The sequence below is a fragment of the Zonotrichia leucophrys genome, chromosome 2 (genome assembly GCF_028769735.1).
Source record: "Zonotrichia leucophrys gambelii isolate GWCS_2022_RI chromosome 2, RI_Zleu_2.0, whole genome shotgun sequence".
Taxonomy (NCBI): Eukaryota; Metazoa; Chordata; class Aves; order Passeriformes; family Passerellidae; genus Zonotrichia; species Zonotrichia leucophrys.
The window spans coordinates 102280533-102308157 of record NC_088171.1 but is presented as its reverse complement, the minus strand read 5'-3'; the positions used below and the strand labels follow the sequence as shown (position 1 = coordinate 102308157).

Below are 27625 nucleotides of genomic sequence, written 5' to 3'. Positions count from 1 at the left end.
GGGCGCTCAGAGCCGCGGCCGGGCCGTGCCGGGGCAGGACGGGCGGGCGCTCCCGCTCCCGGCCCTGCGTTGCGGCTCGGCCCGGCCGCGGCTCCGGCGCGGCAGAGGGCGCTGCGCGGGCGGGCGCGGGCCTGGGCGCGCCGCTCCCGGCGGCGGCGGCGCAGTTCCCGTTCCTGTGGCTGTTCCCGTTCCCCTCGGGCAGGGCCGGGCGGCGGCCGCGTCTCGTCCTCGCTGCCCCCTCCTCCCCGTGCCTCGCAGTGGTCGGCGCCGGTGGCGGGGAGGGCGGGGAGGGAGCGCGGCGCCGCCGCATGCATCGCTGATGGAGCCGGGCTCGGGGCTGCCGCAGCGCAGGGCGGGGGGCGGCGGGCTGGACCTCGGGGCGGGCTCGGCGGCGGGGTCGCCGGCGCTCTCGGGGGGGCAGTCCCGCCGCAGGAAGCAGCCGCCGCGCCCGGCCGACTTCAAGCTGCAGGTGATCATCATCGGGTCGCGGGGGGTAGGCAAGACCAGCCTTATGGAGCGATTCACCGACGACACCTTCTGCGAGGCCTGCAAGTCCACCGTGGGTAAGGGAGCTCGTCCCGTCCCGGGGGAGGGAGCGCTCCTCCCTCCGGTGCTCATGGGCCCGGCCGTGGGAACGCGGGGTCGGTGCGCGGCCGCCCTTCCCGGCCCCTGTCCCGCCTTTCCCCGAGTGCGGGCCCGCTCCCCCCGGCCAGGCATTCCCTCCCAGACCCTGCCCCGCTCCCGGGCGCGCCGTGGTCCCCGTCCCCTTCCTGCCCAGGGCAGCCGGGTTGGGGTCCCCAGGTGGGTTCCTCGGCCGAGGGAGGCTCAGGGGCTTGGTTGGTGCCAGACTTCAACAGCTCTTCTTGGAAAGCTGGTAGATGTCCTAGTTACCTTTGGGAGTTCTGAGCTCTCCCGTTTCAGCCTTGCTGACGGCAAACAGTGTAAAGAAAAAATTGGGCATGGTTGGTGAAGCAGGTTTTTGTGCTTAAGTCTTAGAGGTTGCGTGAAAGGAGACAGAAGTATTTCAGGAGCTGAAAAGTTGCAGTGTGTATTTTGTGTACTATTCCAGTGTATTATTCAAGTATTCTTCCAGACCGCAGTCAGATTAACTCCAGATGGCTGCTATGGCTTCGTGAAGAACCCCCCTGTGATGTTAGATCCGAGGTTAATGTTTTGTTTCTCGAGAACACTGCGTGTTTGGCTCGTTATGCAGCTAACTAGAGAGCAAGCTCCTAGTTCTGTAGTGTACTCTCTTATTCATGATTTAGTCATCTGTGCATCTCTGCAGGTAATTTAATGCCTGCTGTCTTTTTAATACACAAGTGTGTAAAGGGAGGAAAACAAGCTAGTTATTCTGCGTTGTTGTTAGAGTCCTGTCCTTGGAGTTGAACTCTTGAGTATTGCAGCAAGGTGGTTGTTAAAGTCTGTGTCACTGGAAAGTATGTATGATTAGCTTAATTGTAGCTTGGAATGTGAGGGAATTTAGGCATCTGATGAAAAGTGATTGTATTGCCTTTTAGAAGCTGAGTTATTACTATCCAAAATTATCTTCCTGTAAACAAAATGATGCACAGTTACTCATACTTTTGTTTTAATGTGTGTTTTACCAGTTATTTTATTCTTTCTAAGGCTAAGAATCCAGATCTGGTCGTGCAGATTAGCACTGTTATGTTGATAAGTTCTTTGGTTTGAAGTTGGCAATTTAACCTTGTAGAAGTTAGAAAGATAGTTTCAGAGGCATTAATACTCTAGGGATGTGTTGTAATGAAGAAATGTTGATGGCTTTTCTAGATGAACAGACTAATTGAATGTATGGTACAACTAAAGTACAATTAATAGAGGAATGTATTCTTTATAAATTCTCCAGGTGTAAACATTGATATTAACTCTCCTGCATCTTGTTTAGGTTGACCCACATTAAGGGCTCCATCAAGTTTGGGCTGCTCTCTGTAACTGGTGTTAGTTTCCTGCTGTGAATCTTGGGAAGTGATGGGAGGTGGTCTAGACCCCAGTCCAGACTTCCAGGCTGGTGCCTTTTCAATAAAACTGATTTCCTAAATAACTGACACAGTGATTTAAGCAGAGAAGCTTCCTTATTTTAGGGAAGAAACAGGAAATAAGTAGTGATATGCTGCTAGACAGAAGGTTACGTAATGTTTGTTGTACAAAATGTGCCAACATAAAGCAGCATAGGGAAATCAACTTGTGCCAAAATAGATGTAGAAGGACTTGATAGTAATGGCATTCTTTCAAGGTCCTCAGACTAAACTTGAGAGCTGTTGAGATTCCCCCAGATCCTTTGACTGCTAAATGAAGGAGCTTTTCTCAGTCAGCACACACTCTGATTTGTTTTTTCACTAACAAGTAAGAAAAAGTAACCTCTGCTATTTACATTTCATACAGATTGAAAATAACCCACACTCCAAAACAACCTGAGTTCAGCCTCTAATACACAGTTGAAATCATAAAGCTCTTACTTTGTCACCACTTAACTGCAGTGGTTTTCAAGAATTTGCAAGTGGAGAATGTGTTTTGAGACATCAGTGAAAATGCTGTGACTGATCCTGTTACATAAACTGATGATACCTTGAGATTCAATTTGAAAAGGCCATGTAACCAAACAAAAAACTGCATTTTGTTGTATGTACCTTACATTAGCAAAGCTGTAGTTAAAATAGAATGCTAGAATACATATTTACTTCCTTATCTTGGTATTTATGGTCTCAGCCTTACTTTCCTACCTTTACACTAAAACTTGTGGTTTTATAGGACCAAAAGAACAAGATTTAGCACCTTAAGATTTTGTATGAAAGCAGAGCCTACTCAGAGGACTTCCTCCAATAGTGGCAGGATTGCAAATGTCCGAAGACCTTTTCTGTCTTCTGCCCCTAAGTGCTGATAATAGTGCCATGTTATTGAACAGTGGAGCATTTCTGCAGAAAAGGGAAGGTGTGGATTCAGTTAAGAAAAATACAGTATTTAAATGCTTATTTAAAAAGACTGCATTGCCCAATTGGTAAAGAAAAATCTGTAATGAAAACACATCAACATGTCTTCAGTCTCAGCTCAGATATGGAACTTCTTTGAAAGTGTTCAAAAATAGCTTGGCAGATTTCAGCACATTATTCATAACAGCACACAATGTGCTGTTGATCTAAAATTCTTTTGATGTATTTATTTTGGGCATTATATTAGTTGCATGGAATATTGTGTCTCCTTAAATCTGCTATTTACATAGCACTGAGAATACCCAATATGCTCAAATATTTACTGATTTTTGAAGAAGTTAAAATTACTCTCGCCATGCCAGTGTCAAATCCCCTGTCTTTCTATAATGGGATAATAACTTGTTCAGGGGTAATATTGGGATCATATTAGCTTTGTCAACAAACATAAATCTACACTTCTTTTTTTGACGTAAAATTTCATCTTCATTTACTGTTTGTTGCCTGTATTATTCACACGGGAGCAGAACCCAATGCTATCACTTGAAGGTTTTCCAGAATTGACAGTTTAAAAAATATGCACCAAATATGGTGTGAGGAAGAATGATCTTCCCAAAGGTAGTGGATAAATACTCATTGCCACATCTGTAAGAAGATTCAAGCTTGGGAGTGAAGAAACAGTGTTTGCCTCTGCTTCTTCCACCCCTTTATCCCACCTTAGCTGGTTCTTATCCTAAAAGAAATACATCCTAATTCAGTTCTCCATAGTCATGATGTTAAATTTATATTTTAATATAAATATTTTTAAAGGGACTCTCTTTCATCAGAATCCCTTTATTAAATATTCAACAGCTTCTGTTCTCTTCCCAGCATCTGTCCAGCTGCTGCTCAGTCTCCTGGTTCTAATCCACCAATTCTTAGTTCATCCCCAGTCTCCCTGCTGTTTTTCTTCCATGACAGATCTACAGAATTCCTGCACTCAGCAGTATTTCCTGTCAATCTAATTCTTCTGCAGACATTACACTTCTCTCTTGGTTTTATTCTCTGAGCCTGAGGCTCCTGCTCTTGCAAAGGTGGGGTCTTGCACTGACTCACCTCTTAGGATGCTGATTGTCCTGGTCCCTCAAATCAAGTTGGGCTCCTCAGCTTTTCTTTTACCTGCTGGCTCAAAATATGAAGTCTCTTGAGATCTTGTCTTGTCTTTCAGCTCTTTTCCACCAGGTCTAAAATCATCCCAGGAAAGAGGCCTTGCCCTTGATAATGCCAGTGCAGTTCATGTGCCTTGTGCATTGATGGCTGTTTTAGCAGCTGTTCATGGGGAACCAAAGTATTGCATGTTGTGAACACTGAAGCTTCCTTCTGTCCTCGTTTACAAGCAAAATAATAGTGGAGTTTGTAATGGGAAGGGTTGTTGTGGATCAAGATGGGAATTTAGTGACCTGTGATCTCTTCTGGGCCTGAGGGATCCAGATAAGTGGCATGTAAATGCATTGTGGTGCAAGACTCCTTTGACTTGACAGAAATGCTCTTTGACCTTGTTTCACCTTCATGTGAAATGGTATGGAAGTCAGAAACTCCTGAGATTTACAGAGGTCCATAGCTTTCCCTTCCAAGTGCTATTTTCCCTATCATTTAGTTTTAAAATACCCGTATCTGTGCAAGATTTCTAGTGTCCATCAAATAAACAATAGCAATAGTAAAAACTTTTGCTTTGTCTTCTATCAGAATGTCTTAAGTCAGGCAACTTCTGTCTTCAGTATATAGACATTTATATATGGTATACAAATACATACATATATACCTTTTATATGTATGTGTACACATGTTTGGGGTTTCTGTCACAATTCAAACCTGTATTCAAACCTGTATTCTGTCACAATTCAAACCTGTATTCTTTATTCTTGAAAAATGGGGGCTAATAACATAAATGTCCAGTTTCATTCCCATAAGCTTGTCATATAACATAATGATTTTTTCACTTGAAAGTATCAGACTACTCACTTTTGAGGTATCTGTCACTTTTCAGAACTGCCCACTGAGTTACTCCTCAGTCTTTTTAGTTATCTAATCAGTATTCTCGCACACACTGTAAGCATAGTATGTGGCTTACTAATAATTTGATTGGATTTTTTTTAGTAAATCAAAAATACGGCTTAAAAATAAATTTAGTAATTTGATGTAATCTGAGATGGACAATCTATATAAAATTTTCAGAAAATCATCCTGAGTCAACTATAAGAGCATTTCTTTCTTTATTAAACTTGTGTGTGCATGTAGGCTCTCTGACAAGTATAATTCATTTTAATTTTTCTTTTAACATTTCCCCCCTTCAGTAGGATGTCACTGAAAGCTTACTTGGTGTGGGGAGAAGGGAGAAAGAGTAGAAATAGATATTTCTTAGTTTACCACATCACAAAGTAACAGTAAGATGTTCTTGCTTTAATCAAGAAATAGCTCTTAAAGTGAGAAATTTATGCTGTTATGTTAAAAAAAGGAAGTTTGGATGAGGGATGAGTAATTCTGTGAGAATTGACTGTTTTTTCTTTTGCATATCTAGGGTGTTAATACACCTGGGTTTATGTATTGGCTTTTTGACTAGTGCAGAATAGTGTAAATAAACCATACCAATGCCTTATTAATGGCGTGCTGCAGTCTCCTGCCAAACTATAAACAGAGAGGAGCAGGAGGCTGGAAACTCACAGAGAAAAACAGTTTTGTCTTACAGAAAACTTTAAGATAATTAGGGAGCATGTATCAACCTCCTTGTTTGTCTTTGGAGGTGCAAATTCTGACAGAAGCCAGTGTCCCCTGGAAGCTGCCTTTTACCTTTAGGAGCGGTGTAGTCACTTGTAATGGACAGCATAGAGACTCCAGCAAGTGAAAACAGCTGGCCAGTGGTTGTTTGCCCCAGATGTGCCAACTAAGTGTATTTTACAGCATTTGGTATAGTCAGCATTGGTTTGCTATGCATAATCATTTGAATCCTCATAAGTGAACAAAACTGTAATTTAAAACAGGAAAAGGTAGGTAGATACTATAAATTATTAGGGTTTAGGAATAGGGTTTTGTGGAGGTATGAGGTTTTTAATTAACAAGGGGTTGCAAGAAAGAGTAAATTTGAAGTTGAACTTTGTTTTTTTTTATTTGTAAACTAGATGGTAACTTCAGCTGGTAGAAGTATTCAGGCACTGGGTTGTATCAACACTACAGGACTGTCAGATAGCCTTGTAGTCCCTAGCCAGGACATATATGAGAATACACAAATAAAACAACAGGCAGAGTGAAGAGGCCACTTGAGTGGTGTCAAATGGGGAGTTGGGTTTGCAGGGAGACTGGAATGCAGCTGTCAGACTCAGTCTCTGCTGTGAACAGCTGAGTGTGTCATTAGCAAAGAAAAAAAATCAAATAGGGCCATATGATTCTCAGGGACTTCTGGAAGTTGGTTAGCAACACTTTTAATGCTTATTTCTGCTGATATCCCAAGGAGAGGGAAACTTGATACCCAAAACAAACTGACTTGTTCCACCTTCTAAAAATCTGGGTAGTGTTGCTCATGAAATAACCTCTCTTTTTCCATTCAGTTTTCCCTTCAGGTCAGGTAGTTGTTGACCAGTAGCTCAGTTTGTTTTTCTGCTTTGCAATCAGAAGTTTGAAAAGAAGTTTTGTTCATGAAGCCGCAGAGAGACTTAATCCTTCCAATTTCCTCTTCCATCTTATTGTGTTTGCCAGCATTTTGGTACATGCTTTGAACTTAGTATCCTAAGTAGTGTCAAAAGCCTAGATTTTCTGAAAGGCCCTATGATTTTATTGTCCACAAGAATGTAAAGAAAATATAATTTCCTTCTTTCTCACTGAATTGGGCAGTACTAAGCATCTGAAATGTTATAGAAGCTGCATATTGGACATTCAAAAAAAATAAAATCACTTGACTACACCTTCAACATTTACTCACTGCATGTATATTACACAGAAAAAAAGAAAATTGATATCTGTTTCATTCTAGTGTGTAGCCCAGTTGCCAGTTGAGGTATGGGTACACTTTTATTTTAGGCAAGCAGTCTCAAATGTCTGCATGTTAGTCATTCTAGAATTACACGCTTGAAGCTCTGTGGACAACGTACTTTACCTGCCTCTAAAATAATCCCCAAACATACTCATATCTGACTTAGCACTAAATTATTCCAGATTTCTTCTTTGAAAATTTGTAACATGCATTTTGAAAGAGGCATTTCCACTTTGGTGTGTTTGAAAAGCTAACTGCTTGCCCTAGAGTCCAATTAAAATAAGACAAAATGGTTTAGGGTTTTTTTTCCTGGTAACAGTTTCTGTAACCTTTTCCTGCCCTCCCTGTGTGCATTTTGTTGTTGATTGCTTCCCCCCCTCAAGCAGGCTGATAGAAATCAGAAGGCACACTCTTGAGCATCTTTTGATTGACTTTGGCATTTTTGGGATAGATGTAAGTATTTTTTGAGTTACAAACCAGGATATTTTGTAATAAAGATGGTTTTTACCTCAAAACTCATGTGATCTCAGTTATCAAATGTAGCATAAGTAAGAAATATTTTTTTTTGCATAGTGGTGTCACATGTCCAGATTCAATAGCCTGTGATAGTCTTCAAATTATATGTCTGTTTTAAGGGTTAATTGGTATATAACCTCTGAATTTTTAAACTGATTGTGTTTCTTTAAGCACGGCCTGAATATCTTTCACTGATTGAATTACTTTGATGCAAATCACTAATAGACCTCTGAAAATTGAATCCATTGGAATTGATTTTAGTTAGAGGGGTTTTTTGTGCTCTATTTGCATCTGTTTTCCCAGCTCTTCCATTAACTTTGTTACCAGGAAGTCTTGTCCACTGAAAGGTCATTCTGTGTGCATTAAGCAAAACTGTTTCCACTTTCTTTTTCTGTCTCTCATGAAAGGAAATTAAAAATTGCAAATTTAAACATAAAATGCATAGTAAGAAGTTTCTTTACTGTTTTATTTCTAAACAAATTCTTTTAGCTTTAAAGAGAAAGGCTGCACCCAGTTGTGTGTATTTGAGTTTATGCTTTAGCAGATAAGCTCTAGTTCTCTTTGGGGTGAGAAATTAATGTACTGTAGTCAGTTCTCGGCTGGGCTTCATTTTTGTAGGAGTTTAGTCTCAAGTTTGAAACAGTCTCAAGTTTGGTTCATTGACAAGAGATGTCATCCTCAGTGACTTGCCCTTATCTAGAACCTCATTAGTGTGCTTCTATTTTGAGTCTCTGTTCTCTTTCTTTTAGGGCTGTTTAGTTTTGAAAAGAGTGCAAACAGGTTGTTTGGCTGTGTGTTTAATATACTTTTAAACCCTTCTGTCCCAGTAGCCCTTTGTTTTTCCTGGAGGAGGCATAGCTTCAGTTGAGCCCATGTTGTAATAGATGTTCTTTGCACAAAGTCAATTTTTCATCCAAAGTTCACATGCTACTAACAACCATGGTGCACATTAAGTAAAATGTGGAAAATCCTTAACTTAGGTTACACACCGCAGGTTAGTGTTGCTGCCCTTAATGCCATGTTTTACATGTATCTCACCTGTGGGGAGAGGAGAAATGCTCCTTTGCAGTTTTAAGTTGTAGGGCAAACTTAATTAATGTACCTTCAAATGCCTAAATAATTGCAAAATAAGAAACCAAATCCAGAGACTGAGATCTGTATTTTTGTGCCTTTTTCATTAATTTTTGTGGGATATTTGTTTGGACTCCTGAAAAAGGCCTTTCCAGTGAAAAACGAGGATCAAAATGACATCCAAAGTGACATCAAAACACATACAATTTTAATCTGTAAAATCCATGAAAAGAGAGATGGTGATTTGAATTTACTTGTTGTCTGAGTGTAATAATTTTAGAAAATTACTGATTGCCAGTTGTCCATGCAAGCCTGGTATATAGAGACAAGGCTGATGTTTTAATGGGAGGGGAGATTGTAATAAGCTTTTTGGCTCCCCTTTCATCACTGTGACCTGGCAAATGGCATGCTTCAGTATGGTCATAAGCACATGCACTTGTCAGATTTCCTGGCATGTGTGTATTTTGTTATTCACTGACAATAAGCCAGCAGCCTTTAAATTCAAGCTAGGTAGCATGCAAACCACTGATAGTTTGCTGGTATTGTAGCAGCTGAAGAGAGCTTTTTAAAATCCTTTTTATATGTTATTCAGATTTAATGTAGCTGTCAAGAGTAATTTTTGATTCTTCTGTTTTGTTGAGCTATATATAAAACCATGCAAGAGTAATTGTATGGATAACAAAACTTTTCATGTAGGTATTTCCATATGTCGAACTAAATAATTTCTTTCATTGACCTTTTTCTTAACTCATTGCAATATTTGAAATTGAAAGGGAAAACAAATTATTGTGTTGTTTTAATTGAATTACTAATTTGTATGTAAACTCAAAAGCACTGGCTTTGGCAGTCTGTGGTGAAACAGGCTAATGAAACCTGACAGGCTTAGGAATTTGTTTCTTCGTGTGCAAAAGGAAAGCTGCCAGATTTTTTTCCTTCAGTATTGGCAGACATGAAGCTTTTGGTATTGTGTTGATGCTTGCAGAGCATTACTAATTATAAAAAAGTAATTGAGCAACCTTTGAAGAGTTCTGGCACTCTGTCTGACTTAAGTGTTAAATGATTCAAACAATTCTATAGAAGATCCTGTCTGCTTTTCCAAAAGTGTTACTTGTTTGTATCATTCCTTGCAAAATTTCACCTTAGGGAAATATTTCATGGTATGACTTCAAGATGATTAATAGAAAGATCTGCCTTTAAATTAAGAATGCTGTTGACATATTATTTATTTTGAAACATCTCTTTAATGTGTAGTCTTTTTTCTACTTCATTTTATTACTATATTGGACCTTCTAATCCCAGGAAGTTATTAAGTATGTTCTGTATGACAGAATGGCAGGATTGGGAATTGGGATTGAGATGTCTGGGCAGTTATATTCAAACTTCCTTGAGGACAGGAGAGGTTTGAGGCAAGTCATTACAGTTCCTTAAGTTCTATCTTGCAGACAAAGCTGTGACTATTAAAGCAATTGCATTTTATAGTTTAAATGCATTTATATCGAGAAAAGACTTATAACAGTAGAAATGGATGTGTTTTTTTAAAAAATAATATTATTAGCATAGAATTACAAGAATTCTCATTTCACATGCTTTGGATACTAGAACATAGCTGGATCATTTCTCTTCTGCTTTTACACTAAGAGAGTCACTTTTCAGAAGTGTACAAAAAGACTTCTTGGAGTTAAGATTAATAAATTATTTGAAATTTTAATAATTTGAATATATTTATCAATTTGCGTGTGAATACTTGAAAATTGCCATTAAAGGGTTTGACTGTTTAGTACAAATCAGTTTAACACAGTAACTCATGGGGTTTGAAAGAGATACATGTTTGTAAGTGAAGTGCAGGCATCATGTCCTGAATATCTCTCCAAGAACTGGTGATTAAGTGTGCTAGAAACTGTTAAGGACATGGAGAATGAGGACAAATGTCATGGTGTGATGACCATTACTTTTATCAATATGCAATGTGCAACTGCAGGCTGTTAGAGGGGATATTTGTTTAGAAGAATGAAGGTCAGTGATCCTTCCATTTATTTAATCTGGCTGAAAAATGTCTACCTGCTCTGCAAACTAAAAATAAGGACATAATGGCCATTTTCGGTCTCTTCTGTTAAAGTTTAAATTCAGTCTCAATTCTTAATATCAGCAGGGACACTCAGCTTTTACCAAGGGTAGTCCTTGGAAAAATGTGTTGGTTTTGTTAGAGAAAATAAAAACCATTTTTCCTCTTCAGTTTCATCCCTGTTCTTAGTTTACAGTTGCATTTGAAATGGCACAAGTGTTTCCAACACATTATGCTTCTGCACTTCTGTGTGAGTTTTAAGTGTACAGGTCTGAACCGTGTTCTCATGTCTTTTTATTTCTCCCTTTTTGATTTAGCTCTGTTGGGAGGGATGATGTGTAGAAGGATGAACTGAAGCAAAAATTTTCTTACAAATGTATCCTAAAATGAACAGGTTCACAATCTGCAAATCTGTGATATTCTAGGACATTTATTCTCTAATACATTTTTGTAGTTAAGGTGGTAATCTTTTGTGTCTAGGTATTGTTTGACCACAGTATGTCTTATGTGTTGCTAACCAGCATTATTTTTTTTATAAAAGCTAAATCTTTCTGTATAACAAAGTCTTTGTGGTTCTATCTTTGATATTTAGCTTGCATTCAAAATGTGCCTGGAGTTTTGAGATGATGAATAAAAGTACCATGCAGGTATAAAATAAATTTTTAAAGTCAAATACCCTCTTTTAATATAAGAAGTTTGCTAATAAATATTTGCAGGACTTAAAAATGACAGTCTTGACAAACTTCTTCATAAACCAACCTCAATTCCAGCACTTTATTACTTTACAGATGCTAAGCATCCATCCTGGAGGCCAGGCCTATATTGTTCCTGCTTCACAAACAGCAGAACTGATGTGCAGGGATGGGTTCTGCTCCATCCCTCCAGGGCATCTGTGCCAGTTGGAAGTAGAACAGGCTTGTCCTTGACAGTCGAGGTGAATAGGAGAGAAACAATCCTACTGTGCCTGTTGTTTTACTGTTGTGCTGGGTTTACCTGCTGCTGGAACTTTTGCACAAAGGGGAAGGTTTATGTTGTGATGCTGCCACATTGGATGGCTCACAGGCTGTTTAGTGGTTGTCAAATCCCCGTGGTGTTCTCGAGTTGACCATAGTGGTGCAAACTCTTCTGATTGTTCAGACTGTTACAAGTTGATCTAAAAAAAAAAACTTATAAAAAAATAATTGCACCCTCATTACTTTTGCTTCTTATTCCTCCTTTTCTGTTTACTGTATTTTATTTATAGGTGTTGATTTTAAAATCAAAACAGTAGAGCTAAGAGGAAAGAAAATTAGATTACAAATCTGGTAAGTAAAACAAACATGCAACCAGCAGTATGTTTTAATTTTTATTTTCTAGCATGAATTAATATGCTTGTCTAATACTACTATTAACTGTTATAAGCTGGTTTAGCTCTTACCCTATTACTTCTCTCCTCCATTCCCACAAGACTTAAACCAAACCAAATAGCTCTTAGATTTTTTTGAGGGTAAAAGGAGGAGAAGGAGAGATAAAGTTAGAAGTAGGGCATGAATGTAATTACTGAAATATTAATGCATCACAGAGGCCTTGAGCCCCTTTTCCTGGAAGAATGACATCACCTACATAAGAAATAGGAGTTCTACAAACAACAAAAGTTGACTGTGTTAAATAGACACTAAAGAAAGTATATTTTGTGTTCTTTATTTTTCTGGACTGATTAAAACTGACCTTCATTGTAACAGCAATTATAAAGCAACTGTGAAGTATTTTCTAAACTGTTTTTTTGAAATGTGGTGTAGGCAGTGCTGTTTCTTTGACACTGTTTTTAAATGACTTTAAAGGGAAGGGCATTCAGGACTGAAGTAAATCGTATCCACGCTAAACAGCATGGAAAAATAAAGTAATCCCATGCAAATAAGGCTATACCTTTACTGGTGCTGATGTCCTGCTAGAGAAAGCTCAGTGTCTGAGCTAAACTCTTCCTTTCTTTAGTAGGCTACATGATTTCTGGTAATGGTTCTCCATGTTAGTGATTAATACTATTTTTATTGCTTAGACGTTGTTGAGCTAAACAGCCCTTTGTTTTGCAGAGTAGTACAATACATAAACACAATTATGAGAGAATAAACCAGCTATGTTCTATACATTAATCTTACATACTACTATGTAGAAGCTTAGCTTTGGTTTATTAACAGTGTGTGATGCATAATTAGCATTGTAGTTAAACTGTTTAAACTGCTAACAATCCATAGAGGGGGGAAAGCTCTAAATATTCTTTTTATTACACTTTTGGGATATTCTGGTAGTTTTTCATTCTTAACTGCATGGATGCAGTGAATTCAGTGTACTAACTCCTCTTGGCAGGTCACCATCAATTCTGTCTGTCACACCATGTGTCTGTCTTGCTTCCCTCTGAGTTAACTGCTGCTCATCTTTGGTCTCATCCGTCACCTAACGCTTGAATGTTAGTGGCATGTCTTCATTCATCTGTCCCTGTTTGGAAACCTATGACCACAAGACTGGCAGTTGAGCCAGCAATTGTTAGCCAGGGTCTGCTGGAGCTGACAGAGGTAACAAAAAGTCCTGATGTGGAGATGCTAATGTATACCTAATATGCATTCTTACTGTGAAGTGTACTAAGCTTATAAAAACAATTCTTGCTTTGAATAAATATATTATAGGAGTAAAAATTTTTGGAAAAGAGATGTTTAAACCATTATTTTCCACATATTGAGAATATGCTAGTAGGATATAGGACACTTTAAAAATTGAATTTAAAAGTTGATAGGTTGTTAAGATGTGATAATTACTCCTATGGGAAGCCTTACTAAAGTGGCAAGAAAAACATAATGTAAAGAAATAATATTTTAAAATATTATAAAATTCATGAACATGACAGCCTGCTCTTAAGTGTCACTTTCTCTTCAACAGTGGCTGTTAAAATGTTGTTTTTAATCTTTAAAACTGCCTTGGCATGCTTCCAGGTTTTTAGAAAAGCAATTAGTTAAGCATGACTTTTGCTAATTAATTCTGAATTCTGTTGTGCATGTTGTTGGGCCTGCCTATAAACTCTTATTATCGCAGAATCATTTAGGTTTCAAAAGACCCCTAAGATCAATGAGTCCAACCATTAACCCAGTGCTGCTGAGTCCACCACTAAACCCTGTCCCCCAAGGGTCAAGTCTGCATGTCTGCTAAGGTGACACAACCATTGCCCTGGGCAGCCTGTTGCAGTGCTTGACAGTCCTTTTGGTGAAGAGATTTTTATTCCTAAGAGCCAATATAAACCTCCCCTAGTGGAAGGTTTGTTGCTAGCCTGTTTCCTCTTGTCCTGTTCCCTGTTCCTTGGGAGGAGACCATCCCCCACCTGGCTACAGCCACCTTTCAGGGAGTTGTAGAGAGTGACAAAATCTCTCCCCTGAGCCTCCTCTTCTCCAGGCTTAACACTCCCAGCTCCCTCAGCTCCTGCTTGTACCTCCAGTTGTTGGATTGAAGAGGAAGGCAGTTTACCAAGTCCCAACACTTGAAAGTTTAGAAATGCAGACTTCAATTGCATGGCTGATCATAAGTCAGTCTCCTTTCATACCTACACAATGACAGAATTAGGCTTCCTCATAGTTCCTGGTAGTGTTACAGGCTCCTGATGCTTTATCTACACTGATTGCAGTAACTTTACTACAAAAAGATCTGTTTTGTTCAGTGAACAGATAATTTTTGAAGTTTATGCTTATCTGTCCTCTTAAAATGGCAAAAGTTACATTTCAAAGCATGAAATTTTGCTTATTTTTTAGTAATCTGATAATTCTACTTCTAGAGTCAAACAAGAATAGTTTTTTAAAAGTTTACTTCGGTGTTTTTATGGTCACTTGACCTAAACTTGTCTCTCCCCTAACTACTGTCATCAGAGTGTCTTCCACAAAGCCCTACCACTTGAGATTATCAAAAGATACATTGAAACAGTACAGGGTTGAATATTTCAAGCTATTGGGTGTGTAAGACGTCCTTTTGAAAGCAGCTTTCACGCTTGCTGCTGTTAGGAGAGTAGAATACAGAAGGACTTGTCTCCTGTCTTCCTTTCATAATGGGGAGCTGTGCCCTGATGATCGCAGAAGCATCTGCTCTCACCTCTAGCTTCCTATCTGTTCCCTGCTTCCCTTATTTCCCCAACTTCCAGTCAGGAAACAACCTCCTACTCCTTAGATGATGCAATGATAGAGCTTCACTGAGGACACAGGGTAGTATCCACCTTTTCTGTGTCACCTGGAGGAATTAGTAGTGCCCCTTGGGTTGCCAGAAGTGTTAGGATTCAGTAAATCAGCTTCTGCCTTGCAGTTCTAGGCTGACAGAAGCTCCTGTGGCCTGTGAGAAGCAGTAATACCTGCATGCAGCTCAAGTCATGAGGTAGAGTAACCAGAACTACTGGATAGTGTAAGTGTCCAGGTAAATCCAAGCATCTGTGAATCAGTGCTTCTTCAAAGCTGGAAAACTGGATCAAATAAATAATAGGAGCCCCTGAGTGATGCTTTGAAGCAGGACAGGAAGGTGTGTGACTGTGCGCTCTCAGCTGAGTAATCCGGGCAGTCGCTGACACAAGCAGTGACACAGTGACTCCCAGCTTCCCTCTGAAAGGAAGGAGCTGGCTGTGGGAAGCAGGGCTGCCCTGCACGGCACCCAGTTCCTCCCTAGCCAGGGGAGCTCTCTGACACCTCTACAGGCTTCATGCTCAAGGCAGCCAGCGACCTGGGAACAAAACAAGCTTCATTTGCTTCTGAAGGTGTTCTAAACTGGTGCATTCTCATTCAAAATCCACATTTTGCCTGCTCTGTTTTCTCAGAGACAGTTGTCTTGGAATGTACCTGTTCTAGAATATATAAGAATGTTGTTTCTTTGGTTCAGTACCTCTGAAATAAATTATTTATATAATAAAAGATTTTAAATATATTTATGGTTTATGGGACCAACAAATTATTATTTGACAAGTAGAATTAACCTCTAAAATTACCTTAAAGCATTTTTTGAAATAGTGCCTGTAGGTTCCATAGAAGCATAGCACATGTGAAAATGTTAAATTAGTGTTAAGTTTTTATGTAAGTTTCAAAATATTTTCACTTCTATTGCCATTTTGCACCACCACTCATAACAAATAAATTTAACTAGAGAGCCACAGACAGTTTTGAGTCTGTCCGTGTGTTTGTTTCAACTGGTTTGGATAGACACAGAGAACATTTATGTAAAAGAGAAATTATCCAGAGATATTTTAATTAAAATTAACTGTATTTGTATTGTGTTTTATGCAGTCTGCCATAGAACATGACAAGTCAACAGTTGAAAATGGGCTTTGTGTGATTTTTTTAATTTGCTTTTGTTTGTTGTATGTTTGTATTTTTGGAGTGCTGTCTAGTTTCTGTTTGGGAGCAAAAAACAATCAAGCCGTTGGATTCTCTAATTGCAGATTATAGCTGGTTGAGGAGTCATACACTGTATGTTTCTGATTATAGATTAGAAAGACAAATGCTTTTCATTTAGAAAAAATTCTTGGAAAAAAATCAACAGAAGAAAACTACTTTTAGCATTAAAAAAAAAAAGAAGTAATCTGATGAGGTTTTTTTTCAGTTATGCCAAGTGCTTGTTTAAGTTGTAGTAACTTATTTGAACTTCTGGAGTTTATTTAATTGGAATTAAATTCAACTCCCTCTGCTGTTGTGTTGATTCTGACCAGAGTAAATAAAGAACTAGTAGCACTTAGTATCACTCATGAAAGTCATGAGTGCTAAACAGTGGTCATCTTTTCTTCCAGCTTTCCACTAGTGCTTCAGTAGCTATCCTTACTAAAATACTCCAACTGCAGGAGTGTGATACATCCATGAAAATAGTATAGTAAGAATAATTACTCCAGCCCTGCACATTAGAAGAAGGCATTTGAAGTTGGATGTGCTTTTTATGTTAGCTCTGCGTTACAGGTGGTCATTTTTTTCTCAACACTAGAAGAATTTGCAGCACATTTTCATGAAAAATATGATGGCACCTAGTAGAAGAAAAGATTTTCCATGCTAAAGATCAACTTGATACTCAAACTGCAGTTTACTTAGGTAGCCTGGGGTTGCATTTTAATCTTACTTATTGTAGAAATAGTTTTCTAAATAGCTTTCACCTTACAGTTTGAAGACTAATACAACATGAGGGTAATGTTAGAGACAGCAAATTCAGCTTACTTTCTTCCACTTTTCAAAGGAAGTAAGGGTTAGAATGTCATGCTCACAGACACTTGCTGACTGGTTTCATTTCCACCTGCTGCATGAGGAGAGGTGAAGTGTGGGGGAGTCAGTGACTTCAAGCAAGGTGAAGAAAGTCAGCCATAATCCACTGGAATTGGCATGACCAGGTGACAGTCAGTGGTCATCTGGCCATTTATTGTAGGCAGTGGGCGGCCAGGCTGTCCATGGGTGTTCTGAACTGACCACTGCATGTGGTGTGTCCCAAACAGCCAGTAAGCCTGACTTGAGGTTGTCACATGTGGGTGAAGGACCTACACAAACAGGAGCACAGGGTGGAGCAGCCTAGGAATGCTGTAAACTTTTAAAGAGCCTGAGGGTGTTGTGGAGAGAGGAGAAGCTGATAGTGCCAGGTGAACTTGGAGACAGAGCACTCAGCAGGGCTGGGGAAGTGTGGGGTTGGAGATAGCTGGAGTGGGAGAGTTTTGTAGTGTTGCATAGTTCTTCTCTTCATGGCCCTCTTATCCAGTGCGCTGCTGCCTGCCTTCAGGGAGGGTAGTGGGACATGAGTGTTTTTATAATATATGTGCTCAGTGATCTGGTACCCTGATGGAGTTGCTAAAGGTCCTTAGCACTCACCTGAAGGCACAGATAGGTGACTCTGAAATGCCATCTTTATTTCTGTTTTCCACTAGGAGCACAGAAAAAAGGGAAAAGAATGGCCAGCAAAACAAACTGAGAAAACTAAAAAGCAACTTTTCCCACTACTCTGAACAAAGACAGAATTGGTGTATTCTCCCACATGAGATATACCCTTCCACCTGCCATGTAGCTATTTATGCTCAGAATGATGGAACTTACGGTCCCCCACCCTAATACACTTCATCAGTAGGCTGGATTAGCAACAGATGATACAGGCTGCTCTGTGAGGTCATAATTCTGAGTTCTGTTCTTAAGCACTAGAGCAATGTTATCCATATGTGGAAAATCAACGGTTCATACTAAAATTACTAATTTTTAACAGACTGAACATCCAAAGGACCTTCCAAAAAATGAATCTGACCATAACAAAGAAGTAATGGGAAAGAATGTGGCGTTACTTGCTCTGAGTAATATTATATATATATAATTTCAGCTGCCAGAACTTGTATTGCTTTACAAAAAATGCCTCATTAGTGAAAAGAAAACCAATTAACCATATAAAACTGGTTTGCAATATTACTGGTGCTTGACCTTTATGAAACAAACTATCTATTTTCATTTTCTGTAGGGTCCCAGAGGTTTATATGAATGTAATTCTGAAGTTCTGAGAGTGGGATTTGAATAAAAATAAAACAAAAATGGACACAATAGGAATTTGTTCTTCTCTGCCCTATGTTGCAGTGTCATTGGCCTGCAGTGAAGTATAAGTCATTATTTTCCCACAGGCTATGAAGCAGAGGTTGCAAATCTTTTTCTAGTGGACTCTGCTTTACTTTGTAAAGCAAGTTAAATACTTTACTTTGAAACTTGCTTGAAATTCCTAAAGATTTTATGCAAAGTAAGATAGGTTTGTGGTAGTATATTTTACTGCTTGTGGATAGAATCTTAAAGGGGTTAAATCTTCAGGACAATCAATGTGGCATTTTGTGAACATGACTTTTTTTTTTTTTTTGTAACAAGTGTTTCAGGTCTCCATTGTTAATCTCATTCCCAAATTCATTCTCCTCCTCCTTTTGTTTAAAATGTGACTGTTGAAGAGGATTAATTTTGAAGTTTTGAGTCCCAACACACATGCACACAATTTCCCTCCCTCTACTCTTAATTTTGATCCATCTTTTGACTTGTTCTAACTTTGAAATTCCAAAATTATCCGTTGGCTTTGGGGACTGAATTCAAGCAGCAAATGCTTGATCACTTTGGAGCACCATATAACCTACTTTCCAGTTGAGATGCCAGTCACATTTTAAGACTTAGGATATGCACCAGGTATTTTTTTAGTACAACTGCCAAAACCCCTCCCTAGGGAGGCTTGATGATGTGATTAAAAGCAGTTCTGAAGTTTTCATGGTTCAGTAAAGAGCAACTCTTCTGTCTCATCTACTTTGGAACAGAAGCCATAGCTAGTGTGGGTGACTTAGTGTCGTTGCTGGAAATTATTCTCCAGTGTGAATGCATCCTGTCTGAAATACCTGCAGGGAGCACAGAAATGTTACTTGCACACCTCAGATAAGTAGATGTAAGTGTGTAAGCCAGGTCTCTAGTGCAAAAGTTGTCCCACTTAGTGATTCCTCACTCTTGTGAGCGATTCACTTCTGTGCCAGGAGGTTTTGCAGTAGTTTTAGAACCGTGGCTGAATTGCTGTGGTTGATCCAAAAAGAGTCTGAAAGCTCAAATGATACTGATCAGTGCATTGATCATTTTATAGTTGGGTGTGTGGATGTGTTTAATAAACATGTATCCATTTTTTTCTCTATTTTTTTATTTTTTCAGGGCTGTTAAAAAACCCAACCAAAAGTCCACAAAACACACAACAAACCCCAAAAACACAAAACCAGCTTTATCTCCTGTTACATTTTCATTGGATGGCTTCACTCTTAGACACATATAGAAATGTTTGGTGGCCTTTCCTGATGAAGTTAGTATGGGATAAATAGTTTTAATATGAATAAGTTTTATGATTGAAAGTACTGCTCCATTTTTTTCCTGAAATTCACAGATATGGTAGGAAATGTAGTGTCTCTAATGAATGTGGGAGTGTTGTTATTAAAATGTGAACAAAGTTATTCTGTACTTTGCAAATTGGTGAAATATTTGTGCCACTGTTTGCTGCTGCTTCTTAGGGACACAGCAGGTCAGGAGAGATTCAACAGCATTACCTCAGCTTATTACAGAAGTGCCAAGGGAATTATTTTGGTGTATGATATCACCAAGAAGGAAACATTTGACGATTTACCAAAATGGATGAAAATGATTGATAAGGTATGCCTTAAGTATTTTCTTTTTACCTGCTTTTTTTAACAAGGATTTTTTTTCCCCCTCAGAGAAATTTACAGCATGGGTTTAGGATCAATAAACTACTGTCAGATAGTTTGCACTGATTACTTTTAGCCAGGATTTAACGTTGATGTGTTTTGCTTGCAAAATGGTTGTCCATTCCTGCTTTCTTGAACTAGAATTGTCCCAGTTTGAAGTGTCAGTGAAAATCTGTAACATTGCTCATTTACCTTTGCAGTGGGGGGAGGGGGGTTTGTTTCCTGTCTGTGAAATAAGGTCATTGTGTTCATTCTTAGATAAACCAGAGCAGCTAGTTTAAACTAGAGCAGCAGTTTTGAAAATGAAATTTAAAAATTGAAATTTTTTGAAATAATGTTTGGGAAGAACATTTACCTATAAACTATATTAGTGTGGTAGTGGAATTGCCCTTTTTTTGTATTGTGTTTGCATTACAAAATCTTATGTTTCTAGGTGTAGTTAATTAGACATGTTTTAATTGCAGTATGCTTCAGAAGATGCAGAGCTTCTATTAGTTGGAAATAAACTGGACTGTGAAGTTGATCGAGAGATTTCTCGGCAGCAGGGAGAGAAGGTAAGGACAGGTCTAGAGGCAAAGCTGTTGTGGCATTGCTGATGATGGTCTGTGGCTACTCTTGTTCAGACTGCTGGATGCAGGAGGCTTATTGAGAGTGGTGGTGGTGGTCTCAAAATCCATGTGATGATTGCAAGTGTTCCTGCTGGAGTTGTGTGTCTTTGGTCTAAAAAAAGAGTAAGCTGCAAGTCAGCTTCCACTGTACCAGTGGTGTAGGGCATACTCCTTTCTGGGCTCTGAAAGGGGGCATAGTGAAGACTTGAAGTAAAAATGGAGATCTCTAGTCAGGAAATCTTTGTGAGCCTTCTTTCAGATGTTTGCTTCTCAGTACTATTTTTGGACAGGCAGCAGCCCTGCTTTGATTATTGGCTCGCCTTTGTTTTCATGTTCCTTTTGTTCTCTTGCAGCCCCAAAAGTGTTAAGGAAGCTGGCAAGAGAGTATGTTTGTAGTGTGATACTCAGCACTGTCTTAACCAGAATTATGTCAGTATGGGCGTACACAAACATCTGGAAATGAAGGTTTATTCCAAATTTTTTCAGGTCTTGCATCTGTACTTTCCTTTTCTACATTTTGAATAATAAAGTTGAGATTAGCTGTTCTGAGAAGTTCTTCCTTTTTGGCAGTCTGCAGCAGTACATGTCAACTGAACACATGAATTAGGTCTGGAAAAATGCAGAGTACTTTTCTAATAAACCTATTTTAAGCAAAAATTAGCTATATGTTGCAATATTTTCTCTACCATGCAGATTCAGGATTATTAATTAAATTAGATTTCCATCTCAGATTTGGGGAAAGTTGTGTGTTTGGGGGTTTTTTTATGGTTCCATGAGGAGAATATATTTGCTATCTGTAACTGTTGGCACATATCTTCATTAAGTTATTTTATTTTATCTCCCTTCAGTTTGCACAGCAAATAACTGGGATGCGGTTCTGTGAAGCAAGTGCCAAGGATAACTTTAACGTGGATGAAATATTTTTAAAACTTGTTGATGACATTCTGAAAAAGGTAAAATGCTCAGGTGGTAGTATTCCTCTGGTCACACAAATGGTCAATGTTTAAATAATGACTGCACATGCTTGGGAGGACAGAGAGCAAGTACACATTGTCAGGTGAAATTTTTGGATAATACATAGTGGGGATGATGCAGCTCGCAGACTGCTGCATTTCACTAATAAGACCCAAAAGACCCTGAAATTGAGGCTTTGGCTGTCAGTGAACTCTTGAAATGAGTTCTTTCTCTGCAGATGACTGTTTACAGGTGATTTTTCTTTTCTTTAAGATGCCACTGGATGTTATAAGAAATGAGTTGTCCAACAGTATCCTGTCCCTGCAACCAGAGCCAGAAATCCCACCAGAACTGCCTCCTCCAAGGCCACATGTCCGTTGCTGTTGACTTTTTACTTCCTCCAGAGTGAAAAATATGAGCAGGAGGGTAAAGAAAGTATCTGTACTACTCTGCACTACAATCATTTGGCAGTTTCTCGTTGCACTTTGTTATTCGAGTCAGAGCTACACACTAACTTGTAAATATGCAAATATGCAATCCTATGTAGGATTCAACTATAACATTTAATTATTACCCCTCTCCCTCACAATGATGTTTCGTTCATTGCCCCAGTGTTATAAATACTGTACAGTCGGTGGGGGTTTGCCACACATCCAGTTGGGGAGGAGGAGAAATTAAATCTATACCTATTCTTGACCTATAAATGTTGTAATAGTTCTTTGTTATTATAAACAGGCAGGCAGAAGCTCTTCTGGTATGAAGATAAGTATATGGTGCTTTGCTAACTATTTTAAAGACAAATTTTTTAAAAACAGAGGACTTTATGTACAAAGCTTCCATAATCAGCATTATGTTTCCTTTTAATGTAGTGAGAACATTTTTGGCTGTAGCATCCTCTGCTGACTGGATTTATTGAAAAGCTAAGTTTAATTTTTGGCAGTCTTTTATTTATTTTGTTGAATGCTGCACCCTTTCTTTGTGTACCGAGACATCACACCTGGTGCAGATCTAAGATTGCACTTTGAAAAAACATATATAATTTTCTGCATAAACATAAATTTGGTTACAAGAATCATTAAGTTTCAATAAAATAATGGAGATATATCAAGCTCTAAAAAAAGGTATAAAAAAGCAATGCTGCTGTCCTAGACAAATTCTTGAGAAAAAAAAATTAAGATGATACATTTTCCTGTGTTAAGGAATATATATGTGTATTTTTGTCTGGACATCTGTAGGGATGGGGGAAGGGAACCTAAGGTAAAATTATTTTCTTTCCTAATGGTGGAAATTATTCCCATCAAGCAAATACTGTGTTAGGATTTTGTCTGATAATGAACTTGTGAATTATATCTTTGGTATATCTTTTATTAAATGCACTGTTTAGTTTAGCTGTGGTAAATCAGTAGATACATATTTGAATAACTTGGTGTGTCCTGAATGTTGTGGTATTGAAAAACATTGTGGTCTTTCTAAACTAATGAAGTGCAAATAAAATTTTGTATTTATGAATGACAGTGGAACTGCACCTGTTATTAGAATGGCAAGTATCAAGTGATGGGTAAAAGGTAGAATCTGGAATATGGAGCAACACTTGTGTTAATTTTGTTATGATTTAATTTTCTGTTTGACAGTTCTTTAGGTGTAGTGGGAAGAGCAGCAGACATTAGTTGTTCACCTTGGTCACTGCTCTGTTGGGAGAGCAGCTGATGACCTGGCCCAGCTGATATCTTCAAATAGCATGTGACTGCTTGTCATGCTGCCTTAGCAGGTGGTCGCCAGACTATTAGTTACACTGACAACACAAGTATGAACCAGTCTTTTTCACACTACAGCTTCTCTACTTCGCATTCTCTGGTGCTGGAACCCATTTTGTCACCTTTGCCACTCTTCTAGCCAGAACTGGCACTGAACACTAAAGTATACCACTGACTTAAACAGATTCTCTCTGTTTTATGGGAGAAAAAAAAAACACAACAAACTGCTAACACACACCAAAAAAAAGCCCTTATTTCACTGAATAAGCTCTGACATTCTGAATCCAATGCCATGCAGGCCTGTAGCACACCTGGATTTCTACTGAAAAACTAAGGAAAGCATGGTTGATATTTGTGCTTATGTCTTCTGCCACCTTGTGCCTAAACAGTTCGCTTTTTAAAATAGTAAACTTACAGTTTACTGTCCTATTGGTAAGATAAAATGAATTTCTAAAGCACTTCTAGGAGTTCAGATGATACTGTGGGCAATAGCAAGGAAGGGAAAATTATGGAAAGTGGGTTTTAACTTGACAACCATTTTATTTTAGCGGATTTGTTTTTATTTGTACTTAGAAATTTGTGATTTTTTTTCCTGCAGTTTTTGAATTTAATAAAAATTAAGAAATTTGACTTAGATAAACTTTCTTTTTGTAATTCTGTGCTGTTTGTATATAGGCAGATTGGGATCTCAGTCTCTTGTACCAAAAATTAAAAACTATTGCATTTAAGAAGGATATATTTATTTGAGTGCTTGAATGTGTGTTATTATTCATTAGAAATCATAAAAAAAAAAAAAAGGAAACCTGTTTGCTTTCTATCCATTATACTATGAAGAGGGTTTTGTCTCCTGATTTTATCTCTACAGCTTTTATATTAATCAAAACCAGTGTATTAATGCCCTTGCTCCACCCAGCAGCGATTAGTGGTGGGATATGGGAAGAGGGGAGGAGGGAAAAATATTCATGCTGCTTCCTTGTCTCACGGAAGTTCAGCAGTCAGCCCAGCCTATGTTGGCATCTAATGATGGACCATTTGAATGGTCTGCACAACCCTCAAGGATCACAGGATGGAAAAAAAGGGCTCAGTGAGCACTGCCACAACTGTGGTTGCACATCATTGTTCTTTAGGAGCCCTGGTTAGAGGGGGGCTATTCCCACTCTTCAGGGAGTGTGTGGGTGTTGTTTCCTTCTAACACTGAGCCCAAAAAGCTTTTTACACTTAACTCATCAGGTGCTGTGAGGTCCTTTAGTCCTGGCAGGTTCTTCATGACGGTCAAAATAAATGTGTGAGCATGCCAAGCATAAAACAGGAGTGTCAGCTGCTCTGAAATAGTGGGGGATTCTTGACTTTCTTGAATCAGAGAAATAATGAAATACTGAAATTGTTAGATACAGTGTGGTCATTGAAGGGTGGTTTACCTCTGATTTCAATGTAATGGGGAATTAATACAGTGAATTCCTGATACTGTATTACATCCAGTTAGCACTTTTACCAAAACTAAAATTCATATCTGTTGGGAGACTCAAACAATATTTGATTGTGTCCCTAAACTTTTTAACCTGACTGTAATGGACATTCAGCCAGTGAGTTGAGTTAACAGAGCATTTCTTCACAAGTGAACAGGAAATAGGAGCAGTGGAAATTTGTCTCATGTCTAATAGTCACAACACAGAAAAAAACTGAAACCACTGGCTTACCAAGGCATCTTGAATTATGCACTGTTGTCCTGGCTGTGCTAGAGAAATAGTGACAGTCAAATCTACCTTTCACTAGATTTCTCCTTCAGAGCAGAGATACACAACTAATATTAAGATTTTGTTGAAGAAAGATGAGAAGAAGGTGGGGGGAAAAGGACTGGAAGTTAAAATACCCAAATTAAATCTCCTCAGCACAACTTTAGGCCGTTTCCTCCTTTTCTGTCACTTGTTACTTCGGAAAAGTGACTGATGCCACCTGGCTATAGCCTCCTTTCAGGTAATTTTTGAGCACAATAAGATCTCCCCTGAGGCTCCTTTTCTCCATGCTAAAGAACCCCTGCTCCCTCAGCCCATAAGCCTTGTGCTTCCCCAGCCTCATTGCCCTTTCCTGGACACTCCAGCACCTCAATGTCTATTTTGTTGTGAAACTGAACAGACTGGATTCAAAATGACAGAAAGTGGCTCATTGAACACTATCGGCAGCTACCTCAGGACCCTTGGATCCCATCCAGCCCTGTGGACTTGTGTGTGTCTTAACTGGTGTAGCAGGTCACTGACTCTTTCCCTTTGGATTGTGAGGGCTTCATTCTGCTCCCCATCCCTGTATTCCAGCTTGGGAGGCTGGATCCCCAAAGAACAACTGGCTTTACTATTAAACATAGAGGCAAAGAGGGCATTAAGTCCCTCAGCCCTTTCCTCATCCTTTGTCACTGTTTACTCCTGCATCTTATAAAGGGTGGTAATTCTTCTTAGCCTTCCTTTTGTTGCTGATGTATTTATGGAAATGTTTTTAATTGTCTTCTATGGCAATAGCCAGATAAGTTCTAGCTGGGCCCTGTTGCTTCTGATTTTTTTCTCTATATAACCTCAACACATCCATATAGTCCTTCGTTTCCTACCCATTCTTCCAAATGTCACAAACTTTTTTTTCCTGAGTTTCAGCCAAAGCTTTGATCAGCCAATCCAGTCTTTTTCTCTGCCAGCTCATCTTTCAGCACAAGGGGATGGCTACTGCAGCTTTAAGATTTCCTTCTGGAAGCATGTCCAACCTTCTTGGCCTCCTTTACCCTTCAAGACTGTCTCCCAAGTGGCTCTCTTAACCAGAGATTAATGTAATTTATTTTAATCTGTTGTATATGTCACCACACTGAAGGAGCTGGAATTTCTGGCAGCAAAGGTTTTGCCTGAATTGGTTTGCCTTTTATCATTCTTGTTTGTGAAAGTGATACCATAAAATGATCATTACTACTTGATCATTACTTCCTGCTAGATTTAAGCAGGGTTTGAAATTTGGAGGGTCTTTTTGACTTGGGCAAGGATTTTCAGTTCATCCAGTTAGCCCTGGATGCCAGCAGTTTTCTTACAAACCTAGTGCTGTTTGTCTAAAGGGGGCTGTTCTGCTGGCTGTCAGTGTGGGCATTGGCTCTGGGGTCCTTTTTGTTCCATGCCATTGCTTCTGTGCATCAAAATCTCTCTAGTTTGGAAGCTTTGTAGCAGGTACATTTCTGGGGTAGGAAGGAAAGCAAGGTGCACAGGAAAAGGGCAACAGAGCAACCAAACTAGTTTAAAAAGAATGTGAACAAAACTCTTTTCTAGACAGGCAATGGGAAATGCAGCCTGTTTCCAGCTTGGTCACTTTTCTGTGTTGGGAGTTCATTGCCATGAGTTCATCTCTGCAGTCTGAAAAACAGAAAGAAACTGCCCCAGCCAGCCTGGATTCATTCTCCCCTCTGGTGCTGGCAGTTTCTCACTCAGTGGAAATGGGAGCAGTTTTGCTGAAGCAGAGTGTTTTTCCTCTAATGGAAACATCTCATTGCTCTCCTGATGGCAGCTACAGTCACTCCTTGGGGAGAAAAGGCACAAATACTTGGACTGTGCCTTTCAAATTGCTACCATCTTACACAGATTCTTGATTGTGCTGATTGCACATCTTCCTTTTAAAGTAGTTTAAATGGGTCAGTTATAACGAGATGTTAGTCCTTAATGTTTTTTATTTCTTGTTGAAAGATGTAAAACCGGTTTGCTTTAGTTTTTAAAGCAATTTAAAATTGAAGTTGAATTTGCTGTTGAATTGAAGTTGAGTTTGTTCTGTCCTAGAATGTGTCAGAATGGCTGCATTAGACACTGTTCACCTTCCTCTTCCTTCTGGCTTCTTAGAACTCTTCAGAGGGTCAGATACAAAGGTGGAATAAAGAAGTTTACATTAAATAGTGAAAAGCTGAGGTGCCAGAGTTCATATGAGGCTGAAAGGAGGAGTGCTGATCAAGGTGAGGTTTTGTGGCACGGCTGGAAATTGCTGCCAGGACGGGCACTGTTGGGGATTGTCCATTAGGGGTCAGTGGAGCTCTGCCAGTGGAGGAATCTGTTCCCTGCCCTGTTGGATGAGCAATTCCTTCCCACCGCTCCCTGCCGAGCAAACGCCTCTTCCGTCTGAACTCTTGCTTTTTCCAAACCAGCGACATAAAGTGGTGCTTGGCTGTGGGCACTGAAAATACGGCCAAAAAGATGCACGAGTGTGGTGTTTTGGTACAAGGAAGGAAGTACTGAAGTATTGGAACGATACTTTGTTTTCTGTATGCAAAACTGTGCTTTCTTGAGTATCTTTTCTGGCAGAAAAGCTGTTCTTAGCTAACTTCCAGTTAGCTAGCTGCATGATAGATACAATCTGTTTAGTTGTACTTCTTGATGATCCCCTTCAGTGACTTATTCAACAGTCAGTAAGTATCCAGATGGGCCTTCTTAATTTCCTAATAAATTAAGCAAAATGCCAAAAAAAAAATAGACAAAAACAAAACAAAAATTAAAAACCA

The 27625-nt window shown here is 39.2% G+C and overlaps 1 protein-coding gene across 1 annotated transcript; it reads left to right on the top strand.

Annotated features, from left to right (window-relative positions):
* Positions 1-171: 171 nt before the first annotated feature.
* RAB12 (RAB12, member RAS oncogene family) lies at positions 172-23860 on the top strand. The gene is made up of 6 exons (XM_064705871.1): positions 172-563; positions 11841-11901; positions 19611-19749; positions 20267-20356; positions 21259-21363; positions 21638-23860. The coding sequence occupies exons 1-6, from the start codon at positions 320-322 to the stop codon at positions 21749-21751; spliced, it is 753 nt and encodes a 250-aa protein (XP_064561941.1). The 5' UTR covers positions 172-319; the 3' UTR covers positions 21752-23860.
* The last annotated feature ends 3765 nt before the right edge of the window (positions 23861-27625 follow it).

Coding starts and splice junctions, on each gene's coding strand:
- RAB12 (XM_064705871.1), top strand. CDS start 320: ATGGAGCCGGGCTCGGGGCTGCCGCAGCGCAGGGCGGGGGGCGGCGGG. Junction 564..11,840: donor GGCCTGCAAGTCCACCGTGG/GTAAGGGAGCTC, acceptor TTTTATTTATAG/GTGTTGATTTTAAAATCAAA. Junction 21,364..21,637: donor TTGATGACATTCTGAAAAAG/GTAAAATGCTCA, acceptor CTTTTCTTTAAG/ATGCCACTGGATGTTATAAG.